Source organism: Perognathus longimembris, chromosome 1 (assembly GCF_023159225.1).
Source record: "Perognathus longimembris pacificus isolate PPM17 chromosome 1, ASM2315922v1, whole genome shotgun sequence".
Classification (NCBI taxonomy): Eukaryota; Metazoa; Chordata; class Mammalia; order Rodentia; family Heteromyidae; genus Perognathus; species Perognathus longimembris.
In genome coordinates, this window is record NC_063161.1 from 75,784,586 (window position 1) to 75,798,273 (window position 13,688).

At 51.5% G+C, this 13,688-nt stretch overlaps 1 protein-coding gene across 2 annotated transcripts; it reads left to right on the forward strand.

The window, feature by feature from the left end:
- The first annotated feature begins 1,230 nt into the window (after positions 1-1,230).
- Ints15 (integrator complex subunit 15) lies at positions 1,231-13,429 on the forward strand. Of its 2 annotated transcripts, none has more exons than XM_048329524.1 (6): positions 1,231-1,497; positions 2,075-2,239; positions 5,869-6,034; positions 9,471-9,998; positions 10,748-10,787; positions 12,752-13,429. In XM_048329524.1, the coding sequence occupies exons 1-6, from the start codon at positions 1,306-1,308 to the stop codon at positions 12,951-12,953; spliced, it is 1,293 nt and encodes a 430-aa protein (XP_048185481.1). In that variant the 5' UTR covers positions 1,231-1,305; the 3' UTR covers positions 12,954-13,429. The 2 variants fall into 2 exon arrangements, with proteins under 2 accessions (XP_048185481.1, XP_048185472.1); XM_048329515.1 differs by having other exon boundaries at positions 1,234-1,497; positions 2,018-2,239.
- Positions 13,430-13,688: the final 259 nt, after the last annotated feature.

Genomic DNA, 13,688 nt, shown 5'->3' on the forward strand with positions numbered 1-13,688 from the left:
CAGCTCTGGTTGGTCTCCTACTCTGCCTCTTCTGGTTTTACTGCCCTGCTGAAAAATTCCAAAATGAGAGTGCCATCTAGTTTAGTGCAGAAAGAAGGAGGTGGTATAAGTGCTGAGGGCTTTAGGATGGCCTGGTGTCCCAGAGATGAACCAGGTGGCCTGTGACCTCGCAGGCTACGAAAATGCCCATGGCCCTCCAGGACTAGCGGGCCAAGGGGCAAAAAGGCCAGGACTCTGGAGAGAACATGGAGATGGGTGTCCTGGGAAGAGGAAGAGGGAACAGGGGTGACGGGGTGGGGGTTGCAGAGAGCCCCTAGCAGTCCATGAGTTCCTAATGGATGCAACTTCCAATGGCTGGGGCCTGAAGAGTACCAAAGTTTGCTGGCTCCAAACCAAGGTCCTGCCCCCCCCCAACCCCTCCTTCCCGTCCCTGCAGGTGTAAAGTGTAAGATCCACCCCTAGGAGGGCACCAAGCAGATGTCCTCGCCTGTTTTAAATCTCAGTCCAGTTACCTAGGTAACTGGCACACCTCCAGCCGTTACCGCCCTCCTCTGAGGTCACGCCCTAATCCATCTGGACACACCTACCAGCCCGGGCCGTAGAGGAGGCATTCTCGGGAGGGACTCTCGGGCCTGAAACACCAGCCTTGGATTTAGCAGCAGGCCAAGAGTTCGGCTGAACAAAGTTCTCTCTTCTGCCCGAGCACCGCGTAGAGTTCTCCATCATCGGTTGTCTTCTAGAACATCTCTTACAGAAAGCACTGTGGAGGCTCTGGGCGGGCCGACTGCAGGCCAGGGCGCGGCCAGACGCAGCCGCGTGGGTCCCGGCGGCCTGGCGGGGCGGGGCCTACCTGCGTCAGGGGCGGGGCCGACCTCTGTCCCGCCGCGTCCCGCCCGGCCGAGCCTCCAGGGGGCGCCCTCGGGAGAGCGCGAGGCCACTGCCGGTGCTTGGCCCCTGCGGGCCGCCGTCGCTCGCCCGGCATTCCGTCGCCGTTCGGCTGCGCGGCGTCGGCTCCCGCAGCTCTGGGCGGCGCCGCAGTCGGACTCCGGGCGCCCGCTGCCCGCCAGCGGCGGCGGCGGCGGCGGCGAGGGCCTCGCGAGCGGGCCGGCCTCAGGTAGCGGCGGGAAGACGGGCGGGCGCCGCGGCCCAGCCCGCCGCGTCGGGGCGGAGTCCGGGCCGCGCCTCTTTGTCTCCCCCGCAGGCGGCGGTGGCGGCGGCGGCAGAGGCGGCTGCGGCGGCGGCGCGGGTCCCCGGCCGCCGGGGCGGAAGTGGACGCACGGGGCGCCGGGCCGCGCCGGCCGCACCATGAGCGATATCCGGCACTCACTACTGCGCCGCGACGCGCTGAGCGCCGCCAAGGAGGTGCTGTACCACCTGGACATCTACTTCAGCGGGCAGCTGCAGAGCGCGCCGCTGCCGCTCGTGGACAAGGGCCCCGTGGAGCTGCTGGAGGAGTTCGTGTTCCAGGTGCCCAAGGAGCGCAGCGCGCAGCCCAAGGTGCCCGGCCCTCCGCGCCCCTCCCCTCGGCCGCCTGTGCTCTCCCCTGGCCCGGCTCCCAATGCACCCACCCCACGCTCACGCCCGCCCCCTGCCCCGCGGCCCTGGGTCATCGCTCAGCCCGTGCTCTCCCCCCCCCCCCCACCTGCCCCCTGCTCCGAGGCCTTGGGACTTCACTCAGCATGCCTGGTTTGGAGGCGAGTGGCGTCCCCCCCCTCCCCGCCCCCATTAGTAGCCCTCCAGTGAGACACTTGAGGGACTGCCTAGGCACCTCACCAAAGGCCTCTTATCTAGTGTCGCCACCCTCTTGGTGCTTCCTGAATTCTCCAGAGTGACAGCTAATGTCACAGAACATTTTCTTGATCTGCTGGGGACTGGGGCCTGTTCTTTTTCTATAAAGTGTGAAGAACACCCTGGGGGCTGGAGCGAATCCATCCCCTGCTTCTTTCTTCACGTGTTCTCTTAACTAGCCTGTGAAAACCGCATCTCACCGCCTCCCCTGGGTTTGTTTGTTTTACAGAGACTGAATTCTCTCCAAGAGCTTCAACTACTTGAAATCATGTGCAATTATTTCCAGGAACAAACCAAGGACTCTGTGCGGCAGATTATTTTCTCATCGCTTTTCAGCCCTCAAGGGAACAAAGCTGATGACAGCCGGATGAGCTTGTTGGGGAAACTGGTCTCCATGGCCGTGGCAGTGTGCCGAATCCCAGTGTTGGAGTGTGCGGCCTCCTGGCTCCAGGTACTGCTGGTCTTCTGATATCTGAAGACAAGCTTGCTGTCAGGGATTCCATGGAGCAGGATTCCTGGAGAGGTGTTCACACATGCACAGTGTCCTGGGTTACTGCTGCTGCCTGGTGACACCAGCATCCTAGTTTTATATACAGACTGTAAAAATCCTCACTAACAATAGTTGGTAATGGTACATCAAGTCCTTTAATGAAGAAAGGGCTTCACTTCAGGACAAGTGAAAACAATCTTTTTCTTAAGCAAAATAGGAATTTGAAAATAGCGCACATTCAGTCTCAAAGAAAGAATTTTTCTTTTTTAGAAGATCATTATAGGGCTTGGAATACGGCCTAGTGGTAGAACGCTTGCCTCATATACATGAAGCCCTGGGTTTGATTCCAATAGAAAAAGCCAGAAGTGGCGCTGTGGCTTAAGTGGTAGAATGCTATCCTTGAGCACAAAGAAGCCAGGGACAGTGCTCAGGTCCTGAGTTCAAGCCCCAGGACTGGCAAAAAGAAAAAAAAGATCATTATGAAGCTGGGTGTTGGTGGCTCATACCTATAATCCTAGCTACTCAGGAGGTTGCGATCTGAGGATCATGGTTCAAAGCCAGCCTGGCCAGGAAGGTCCATGAGACTTTTATCTCCAATTAACTACAAAAAGGTGTAATTGGAGCCGTGGCACACATAGAAGACCACCAAGAAGCCTTGAGTGAAAAAGCTAAGGGACAGTGCCCAAGTCCTGAGTTCAAGCCCCAGTATTGGCACACTCACAAACCATTATATGTCAACTAGTGATAATTTATGTCTATTGTTTGAATTTTTTTTTGGTGTATGTGTATAACACTAGTTATACAAGTGAACAAGTGCTTTACCACTTGAGCCAAGTTCTCTGCCCTTCTTTGCTTTACTTAATTTTCAGATAGGGTCTTGCTTTTTCTTCTCAGGGCCAGCTTCATATTGTGATTCTCCTGGTGTAGGGGTCTACTACCATGCTAGCTTATTGGTTGAGATGGAGTCTCTCCAACTTTTTCTTCAGGCCAGCCCCCAACTTCTCTCTTCCCAACCTTGGCCTCCTAATAAGTACTGGGATTCAGGAGAAGGTTGTTTTTTATATGGGTAGATCAGTAAGCATATGGGTTGTTTTGCACAGTTTGATGGTGACACCGCATAGTTCTTGGTTTTCCTATGGAATGTACGGGAGGAAAAAGTATATATTTATATATGCTTAGTTTTAGAAGGTATTTTTCAAGATTATTTTGGGTTTACTATTTTGCTAATTAAGACTTAAAAATGGAACACTCCTTGCAGAGTATTTGTTGACCAAAAAAAGTGTGGTTAATCTGTTCTACAGGGAAATTAACAGAATGTACCCTGGTCATTGTCATAAACATGCTTCTTGACCAAGTACTTGAAATTTACTCTCTTTCCTTCCCCCCTCCCCTTCTCTCTCCTGTTCTCCCTTTTTCTTGTGCTTTCCCTCTCTTTCTTCTTTTTGTGCTGGTCCTGGAACTTGAACTCAGGGCTTGAGTGCTGTCCCTGAACTTTTTGCTCAAGCTAACTCTCTACCACTTGAGCCACAGCTCTGCTTTCAGCCTTTTGTGATGAATTGGAGGTAAATGTTGTATGGGCTTTGCTGCCCTGGCTGTCTTTGAACAGCAGTCCTCAGATCTCCTGAGTTGCTAGAATTATAGGTGGGAGCCACTGGTGCCCAGCGCACATGCTCTCTCTCTTTTTATAATCTTTGTCCACAAAATTTGGCTAGCAAAATCATTTATGGTTATGTGTAGTACAGAGGTACATTGCAGTGAAATCTATACCTTAATTCTCCTCAACCCAATGTCTGTGGATCCAGATTGATTATTCATGTTGTATTTGACCTCAGGATAACCTTTTACTCCTTAACAATGTAGTGAAACTGAGTTTAGCCTCTTCTAGTGTATCATGTAATTTTAAATTTTTCTCTTGTGATGATGTTGTGCTGCATCTGGGTAAATGAAGGCAGATGTCCTCCAAGAAAACCATCATCGTAGTTTGGGTTTGACTATGTCATGTGGGGTCAGGGGCTTGAGCTTCCACCCGAGGGCAGGTAGAGAGGTTTTCATTGGCTTCTCTAGTGCTATGTGAGCACGTGACAGGCTATATGAGCTGGCTGGCTTTGCTATCCCCCTGTAGTTGGTTCAATGGGTGTCCTGGAGTGGCATCTTGAGTACATCCCACCCTACCACATTTTCTCCTAAACCATTAAGAATTTGTATCTCCTAGGAGACATGTGTCTCCTAGGACAAAGGACTTTTTTTTTTTTTTTTTGCCAGTCCTGGGCTTGGACTCGGCCTGAGCACTGTCCCTGGCTTCTTTTTGCTCAAGGCTAGCAATCTACCTCTTGAGCCACAGTGCCTCTTCCGGCTTTTTGTGTTTATGTGGTGATAATGAACTGAACCCAGGGCTTCGTGCATGCTAGGCAAGCACTCCACCGCTAAGCCACATTTCTAGGAAGGACAATTTTTTTTTTTTTTTTTTTTGGCCAGTCCTGGGGCTTGGACTCAGGGCCTGAGCACTGTCGCTGGCTTGTTTTTGCTCAAGGCTAGCACTCTACCACTTGAGCCACAACACCACCTCTGGCCTTTTCTATGTATGTGGTGCTGAGGAATCGAACCCAGGGCTTCATGTATAGGAGGCAAGCACTCTTGCCACTAGGCCATATTCCCAGCCCCGGTCTTTTTCTTATACAACCATAATACTATCCCACTTAAGAAACTTAATGGTCATGGAATACAGTTATCTGTGTTGTGGCCCATATTCAGATTTCCCTAATTGCCTCCATATTGCTTATTTTTTTCTTTTGCAATATTTCCATCTGCTAGGTAGTTGCTCTACCTGCCACTGTGCTTGCAGCTAGTAGATGTGCAGGTGGGAAGTAGATGGGAAGGAGGTGAAGCACAACCAGAAGTACTGTGGAAACCTGTCAAAGGGAATGGGATTGTAAGAGGAATGCGAGAGCAGTGTCAAAGCAATCATTTTCATCATGTGAGAAACTTTATTTTTATTTTTTTAATTTGTTTATTTATTTACTTGTGCCAGTTCTGGGTATAAACTCAGGACCTAGATACTGTTCCTTAGCTTTTTCACTCAAAGCTGGTGCTCTACCACTTGAGCCACAGCTTCACTTCAGCTTTTTGGTGGTTAGTTGGAGATAAGAGTCTCACAGACTTTCCTACATAAAGCTGGCTTTGAGTCGCAATTCTTGGGTCTCATCCTCCTGAGTAGTTAGGATTACAGGCATGAGCCACTGGCATTTGTACCTGTTGGGTCTCACTAGAACTTAAGTTAGGTCACCAAATGTATCCTTTCCTCACCCAAAGTCAGAGATGACCTTTCCTAAGGGTGGACAGATGTTTTATCTTAGCTTTGCTGGTCACATGGTCTTTGTCACAGCTGCTCCACTGCATGGTAGCAAGGGCGGCCTTCGTGGAGGAGTGAAGGAGTATGTCCGATCCCGATGAGGCTCTTTGCGGGGACCTGGCCTGCTTCAAAGGAGGCTGTTCTGTCCTTCTCCCGTCCTGTGTGAGTCTGCCTGTTCTGGTGGTCTCCTGCCTGCCGGCTTGTGACACCTGCAGTGATGTGGGCTGTGGTTTCTCCCCAGCGGACACCTGTGGTCTACTGTGTGAGGCTGGCCAGGGCCCTTGTGGACGACTACTGCTGCTTGGTGCCTGGCTCTGTTCACACGCTGAAGCAGACATTCAGTGCCAGCCCACGATTCTGCTGCCAGTTCATAACATCTGTCACCGCGCTTTATGACCTGTCATCAGGTAAGTGGAGCCAGCGCTGCTCTCAGAGAAGCCCTCCCCCCATCTTCCCCTCGAGTATATTTCTTTACTTTGGAGTCTAAAGTTAAAGATGTAGGCACTTAGATCTGTACAGTTTGCTAAGAGAACTTTCTGTAGAATCCCCTTAGCACCAGGAGTAGAAGTGGCAAGTAGCCCAAGGCTTGGGCCTAGACAGAGTGTCCAAAGCTTATGACCCACTTTATTTTGAAACCTACATAACCTAGATTGGCTTGGAACACTGGTGAGTTCTGCTTCCTCCTCCCTGGTGCTGGGATTACAGGCCTGTGTGCACCTTGCCCAGCGATACAACCTACTTTTTTATTACCCACTTGTTACTGTGAAAATTTTAAATGCTTGGGAAAATTGGGAGAATAGTACAACAGACATTTGTACATGTCTCAACCACTAACAGCATACCAAAAATTCTTCCTACATACTTATTTCCCACAAACTGTCGAACATTTGTTGTTGATATCTCAAGTATTTGTTTGGGGTTTTTTGTTTTTTTTTTGCCAGTCCTGGGCCTTGGACTCCGGGACTGAGCACTGTCCCTGGCTTCTTTTCGCTCAAGGCTGTCACTCTGCCACCTGAGCCACAGCGCCCCTTCTGGCTGTTTTCTGTATATGTGGTGCTGGGGAATTGAACCCAGGGCTTCATGTATAGGAGGCAAGCACTCTTGCCACTAGGCCATATTCCCAGCCCTTGATATCTCAAGTATTTAAACATATGTCTCCTGGCTGTATGCGGTTGGCTCACACCTGCAATCCTAGTTATTCAGGAGGCTGAGACCTGAGGACTGATCTGAGGATCACGACTCAAAGCAGACAAATCTGAAACTCTTCTTTAACCAGCCAGAAGCCAAAAGTGGAGCTGTGGCTCAAATGATAGAGTGCCAGGCTTGAGCAAAAAGGCTAAGGGACATGGCTGGGAATGTGGCTTAGTGGTAGAGTCCTTGCCTGGCATGCATGAAGCCCTGGGTTTGATTCCTCAGTACCACAAACAGAAAAAGCCAGATGTGGCACTGTGGCTCAAGTGGTAGAGTGCTAGCCTTGAGTAAAAGAAGCTCAGGGACAGTGTCCAGGCCCTGAGTTCAAGACCCAGTACCAGGGCACACGTCCACACACCTTGTATCTGCTAAGGAGTAGGGTGTCCTCTTAGATAGCCGTAACACCATCATACCTAAGATTTAATGGTGAATAAAATATTACTACCATGATATTGCCTACATTCAGATTTTCCTAATTATCTTTATATTCCTTCATTTTTCCCTCAGTACTGGAGTTTGAACTCAGGGCTTCATGCTTGCTAGTCAGGCACTGTATTACTGCTGAGCCATGCTTCTATCTCCGTTATCTGCTGCTATTTTTAAGATAGGGTTTCACTTCCTGTCTTGCACTCCTGGACTACCATCTACCTGTTTTACACTTCCTGTCTTTTCTGGAATGACAGATGTGTGCAACTCTGTTGAGAAGGAAGGTTGTAGACTTTGCTGCTTGGCCTGACCTGGAACTGTGAGCCTCCTGTTCTCAGCCTTCCAAGTAGTTTGGGATTACAATGTGAGCCATAATACCTGGCTTTAATATTGCTTTTCAATAGCCTCTTTTCCACTTTGAGGGATCAGGAGAATCAGGATTTCCAGTTAGGGATCCTGTATTATACATAATTGTCATGGCACTTTATCCTCCCCACCTGGTGCCAGGCAAGCTCTGCACTGTTGGGCCACACCCAGTCCATTCCTTAGCCTGTGATACTGACAGTTTTGAAGAGCTCAGACCTGTTGTTTCACCAAACATCCCTGATCGAAATTTGGTTTGTCTAGTTGTTGTCTAACAAAAAGCAAAATGACTGTAGTTAAACCTTTGTGGCAGCAGTCCTACCTAGTGGAGGAGTGACCTCGGTACCTTGTACATGCTGGTTCTGGTGTGTGTATGTGTGTGTGTGTGAGTGTGTGAGAGAGAGAGAGAGAGAGAGAGATGGGGGCTTGAACTTAGGGCCTGGGCATTATCTCTGAGCTTTTTAGTTCAAGGTGAGTACACAGTGTCATTTCCGGTTTTCTGGTGGTTAATTGGAGATAAGAGTGTCACAGACTTTGCTGCCAGGGCTGGCTTTGAACTGTGATACTCAGATCTTTGCCTCCTGAGTAGCTAAGATTACAGGCATGAGCCACTGGTATCCAGCTTGCTGGTTCTGCTTAAGTGACAGTTTTGAGACTTCTTTAGCTGCCAGTCGAGGTTCTTGAGTCTGTCATGACAGTGTTCTTCTTAGCCTAGGAGAAGCCCATGGCCTCATTCCTGTCCAACAGCTAAATCTGATTAGACTCCCAGTGTGAAACAAAAACAAGGAACAGCAGGAGTTGGCAGCTGGGATCTCACTGGTGCAGGGCTCTGCTGCCCGCCTCTATTCCTCAGGAGTGAGGCCCAAGGAACAAGGCTTGATAATCAGGGCTCGTAGCGTACTGAGGCCATCCATGTCTGGTCCTTGGTAGTCCCAGTGGAACTGTGTGACTCCCCAGCAGGGGCCAGGTATGTTGCCTTCCTCCAGGGAAACTGACAGGCTTTGATGACTGGCTCTGGGCAGAGCTCAGCTTCAAGCCTGCTTTTCTACTAATTTCATGTTCCTCCTCCTCTCCTCTCTCCTTTACTCTGCCCTCTCCTTTACCCTGCATCACCAGTCATCATTGGCTAGCACTTTACCACCTGAGCTATGCCTCCAACTCCTTTTTTCTTGCTTTTAAACTTTTTTCTTTGTGACACTGTGCAACCACGTGGCAACCAGGCTACCAGGGTCAGATCTGAGTCCAAATCTAGGAAATTACTTATTCTCGCCGTTCCTCAGTTTCCCTGACTGCATGGGTCTCTACATGCAGGCCTGGCACACACACAGTAGGCAGCCTCAACACTGGTGCTCATTATTACCATTTGTGTTTAAGCTCCAGTTCATGCTTGGTCCTGGGACTGCAGAAAGTCACACTGTGCCTTAGAGAAAGTTCCGCTTTTAGCCGGGATTGCCATTGGCCTCTGACAGATAACTGACAGCAAGGCTGTCAGCATGGCTGCTGAGGGCCATGGAGGACATACTGAGGAGAAAAACCCCTCGTGTTGGGAGGGGTCAAATGTGGGCATGGTTTGGGATGTCAGAAGTGGACCTTATTTGAACTGACACCTAGGCTATTCCCTCAGTATGATGATGCTGTAAGGATTGTTGGCTTAAGTAACTTCTCAGCCTTCACCTTGACTGAGCTTCCGGGGCACTGACTAGAACAGTAGTCCCAGCCTCCTGGGGTGGTGTCGCAGGAAAGGAGCCAGGCCATGAAGGTGTTGAGTCAGTCAAGCAGGCTGTGGACTGGGAGATCTGCCGTCTTGGTCCATGGCTGTCGCCAAGGCCAGGAGCACAACTGACAATGGTCCTTTGTTTGCAGATGACCTCATCCCACCTTTGGACTTGCTAGAAATGATTGTCCACTGGATTTTTGAGGACCCAAGGTTGATCCTCATCACTTTCTTAAATACTCCGATTGCAGCCAATCTCCCGATAGGATTTTTAGAGCTCACACCGCTCATCGGGCTGATCCGCTGGTGTGTGAAGGCCCCCCTGGCTTACAAAAGGAAGAAGAAGCCCTGCTTGTCCAATGGGCACGTCAGTAGCAAGGTTGCCAAGGACCTGGGCACGGGGCTGGACCGCGATGCACACCTCCTGTATTCCAAACTCCACCTCAGTGTCCTGCAAGTCCTCATGACACTTCAGCTGCACTTGACTGAGAAGAACCTCTATGGGCGCCTGGGGCTCATTCTCTTTGACCACATGGTCCCACTGGTGGAGGAGATCAACAGACTTGCAGATGAACTGAACCCCCTCAACGCCTCCCAGGAAATTGAGCTCTCGCTGGACCGACTGGCACAAGCTTTACAGGTGGCCATGGCCTCTGGAGCTCTGCTGTGCACGAGAGGTGGGTCCTCCCTCTGCCCTGCAGGCTTCCTGGAGTTGCCATAGCTCTGCCCAGGCAGAGAGAGTAGGGGGCGGGAGGCTCTAGTTCCCCTCATCAGGTCCTACCATGCTGCTCCTGTCAGGTTGAGGCATCACCTGGCTCTTGTGGCCCAGGACTGGGGCCTCTAGGAGAACATAGGAAGTCTTTCCTCTTGAGCGGTCATCTTTGCCTATTATCCTTTCCCCTGAGACACATTTTACATACAGTAAAAGATGACATGTGTTTTGTGAAACATCTACACTTAACACTGCCCAGTCAGGCATGCTTTCCCACCTCCTGGTTTGAGGAATTCTAATACCATTGCATGCTGATGCTCCCAGTCTACCCCAGGAGTGGCCTGGTGCCAGGGCCCTGGCTGTGTTTGCTCTGTCCGTGTTGACTCACTCAGGGTCGTGTGGCCCCAGCTGCTACCAGTGGTGGCTTTCCCATCTTACTGCATTGCCACTCTTGGACTGCCTTGTGTGGCTCATTGCTCAGCAGAGCCCCACCTCAGCTCTTTTGCAGCTACCTAGCAGTGGCAGCAGCCTGCACCTTTCTTAGCAGCTTCTTCTGTTGTGGGCCAGTTTGTTAAAGCATGAACTGGAGAAAGGAGAAGCCAGTTTCAAAAGGATGCTGAGAATGTGTAGCTCTCTTGCCATGATCCTTGAGAAATTTCAAAAAACTTCACCTGTCTACAGTCTGTTGCTTAACCATGTGTCTCCTTGTTTCAGATGATCTGAGAACGCTGTGCTCCAGGCTGCCCCATAACAAGTAGGTGCCCTGGGAGGCCCGAAGCTGGGCCCGCAGTACTGGGAGGGGATGTGGCGAGTGTACAGGGGGCAGGCCCCTCCCTCCTGGTGCTTTAGGGGAGTGATCTGCAAGAGTGAGCATCTTGCTATGAGGAGCCCATTCAGGACCTGCAAAGTGGGAGGCAGCAACGTCAGTGTGACCTTTGTGCCAAGATTCCTGGAGATGAGTATCTGGCTAGAAGTCGGGAAGGCAGCAGTGTGCTCCCTGTGTCAAGGCAGAGCCCTGCCAGAGTGCTGGGGAAGGATAGGGAATCACTGACTTGGCCATGCCTGTGCTGATGCCTCTGGCTGTAGGGACCTGGCTTCTGAGCAGTCCTTTGCTCTGCTTTGCTCTGACGTCAGGGTGGGTTCACTGCCTCTCAACCTTGGCTCCTGGTAAAGTAGAGGAATACCAATCTGTCCTCATTGTCTGTGCTAAAGTGGAGTGAGGTTTGTTTCTCTTTCCCCAGTCACACTCATTGCGGGAAAAGCAGGGAGTGTCACTCAGATTCTGCGGAGTTCTATCCCTGTAGCAAGTCCTCTGCCTCCTGTCATGTGTGTCCTTGTTTGAAAAATCAAGGGAATTCTAGTTTTACCTTGGGTCGCCTGGCCTCATCCATTCCACCTCACCAAAGGGTTTCGTGAGGGTAGGATGAGAAAAAGCACAGGAAGCCTGTGGATGGGTGTGAACCAGGTGTGTGGGGTCCAGTCAGTGTGCACTGCTGCTTACTTCAGAGCTTAGGATGTCACTTTTGTGAGTCTGTCCCTAGAAAAGAGGTCAAAGGTGTGTGCACAAAACTGTGTCATGCAAACCACCTAGCCTAAGACCTCAAACCTTGGGAGAATTGGTAAGTTAGCCTGTGCCTCCAAAAGGTAGAATATCACATAGCCATAAAAAGAGCAATTGTGCCAACAGTGGTGGCTCACGCCTGTAATCCTAGCTACTCAGGAGACTGAGCTCTGAGGCTCATGGTTCGAAGCCAGCCCAGGCAGGAAAGTCTGTGAGAGTCTCATCTCCAATGAACTGCCAAAAAAGCCGAAAGTAGCACTGTGGCTCAATTGGTAGAGCCCCAGGACAGACAGACAGACACACACACACACACACACACACCCAACTATGACCACCTCCCAAGGGGATGTTTCCCTGGCAGGGCTTACAGAAGTAAGAGCTACAAGGGCAAGATGGCAGTTCTCTCTTAGGAAGTTTCTCATTCAAAGACTCCAGCACTGGAAGCTTGTTGAGTTCAGGAAGGAGGATCCCCAGGAATGTAGGCTTAAGAAAGACAGGGGAAAGCTAAGGCCCTGGGTGGGGAGAATGGTGTTGGGGGCCTGGCACAGGGGAGCTGGGAGCAAGAAGGGCTGCAGTTTCCCAATGTGGGTCCTGAGCAGTGGGCTGGTCAGGTAGGTGGGGGCTAGGGTTCAGGCCCAGGCTATGTCCAAGGAAGCTGTACATGACCTATGATGTCAAGATCATTTGGAAGGCCAACTTCTGTGGTTTATGTGGGTAGAGTCCAGTCTGGACTGAGGCATGAAGAGTTAATGAAACTACCTGCTGTCCCGACTGCCATGGTATGGGCTGTAGTTCAGTCTATGTAGGCACAGAAGCAGCTGAGCTGAAACTGGCCAATGTGTGGTGGGCCTCAATCTCCCAGGGCTGCCGAAGCCAGTGGGAGCTTTATGGCCCAGGGTGTAGAAAGTACCTCACTCTTCATTTGTCATTGCTGGGGTTCATGGCTTCACCCATGCTGACACCTCCCTTGGCTCTGTCCAACCTCGGGGCTAAATCCTGTCACCCCGTCCTCCTTCCCTGTGCCTCCATCCGTGCCTCTCCTGGTCCATGGGTGAGTGCTGCTGTGTCTGGATGCCAGGTGTACTGGGACAGGGCAGGCCCCATAGGTGGCAGGGTGGTTGGGGCTGGCATCCTGACCTCTCTCCTTGTGCTTGCAGCCTGCTCCAGCTGGTGATCTCAGGCCCTGTGCAGCAGTCGCCACATGCAGCTCTCCCTCCTGGCTTCTACCCACACATCCACACGCCCCCACTGGGCTATGGACCAGTGCCAGCCCACCCCGCCGCCCACCCTGCGCTGCCCACGCACCCTGGGCACACCTTCATCTCAGGCGTGACCTTCCCATTCAGGCCCATCCGCTAGGTGGGGCCTGTGCACCACAGGGCAGTGGTATGCCTTCCTGCCTGGACCAAGGACGCCTTCAGAGCCAAAGGGGTGCTGGCCCCAGCAGGGGACCCTCAGGAGGCAGCAGGCGGAAGTCCCTTGTCGCCCAAGTCCAGGTGCCTCTTGGTCACATTCTTAAAAATCCAGATTGGATGAATGAAAGGGAGGCATGCGGCCTACTGCAGAGTGCTGTGTGGTTGCGTGCCAGTTCCCAGCCCCGGGGACCCCGATAGGGATGCAGCTCTGCCGGTCCCTCTCCTGGCCTCGCTCCTCAGGAACGTGACTCCCATGGGCGGCTCTGTGAGCTCAGCTGGAATGGCCCCCAGCTCGCTGCAGCTCCGGCACTGCTCAGGGACACTGGCGGGGTTCCCGCCACCTCGGGAAGAAACTTCTGTTTTATTGGGGGTCTCCAAATTTTTCTTTCGTATGTTCAAATACATTTTTTCTAAACAGTTTTATTGTCTGTATGGATTACTTATTTGTAGGAGATGGACTCCAAGGCCTTGCCCACACTTAAGTGAGTGCTCTACCATCAAGCTCCCCCACCCTTGCAGAGTGGATTTTAACAACCTCATAAATGTGCTTACACTCTCTGCTAAGGAGAAGGGAACACATGGTTTTAGCTACTTTGACAGAAATGCAGACCTGGGTCCCTGCCCCACTTGATCAGGTCCTCTGTGCCCCTGACAAGGAGGCCTCCCTCAGGAAGGTTTT

Coding starts and splice junctions, on each gene's coding strand:
- Ints15 (XM_048329515.1), top strand. CDS start 1,306: ATGAGCGATATCCGGCACTCACTACTGCGCCGCGACGCGCTGAGCGCC. Junction 1,498..2,017: donor AGCGCAGCGCGCAGCCCAAG/GTGCCCGGCCCT, acceptor TTTGTTTTACAG/AGACTGAATTCTCTCCAAGA. Junction 2,240..5,868: donor GTGCGGCCTCCTGGCTCCAG/GTACTGCTGGTC, acceptor GTTTCTCCCCAG/CGGACACCTGTGGTCTACTG.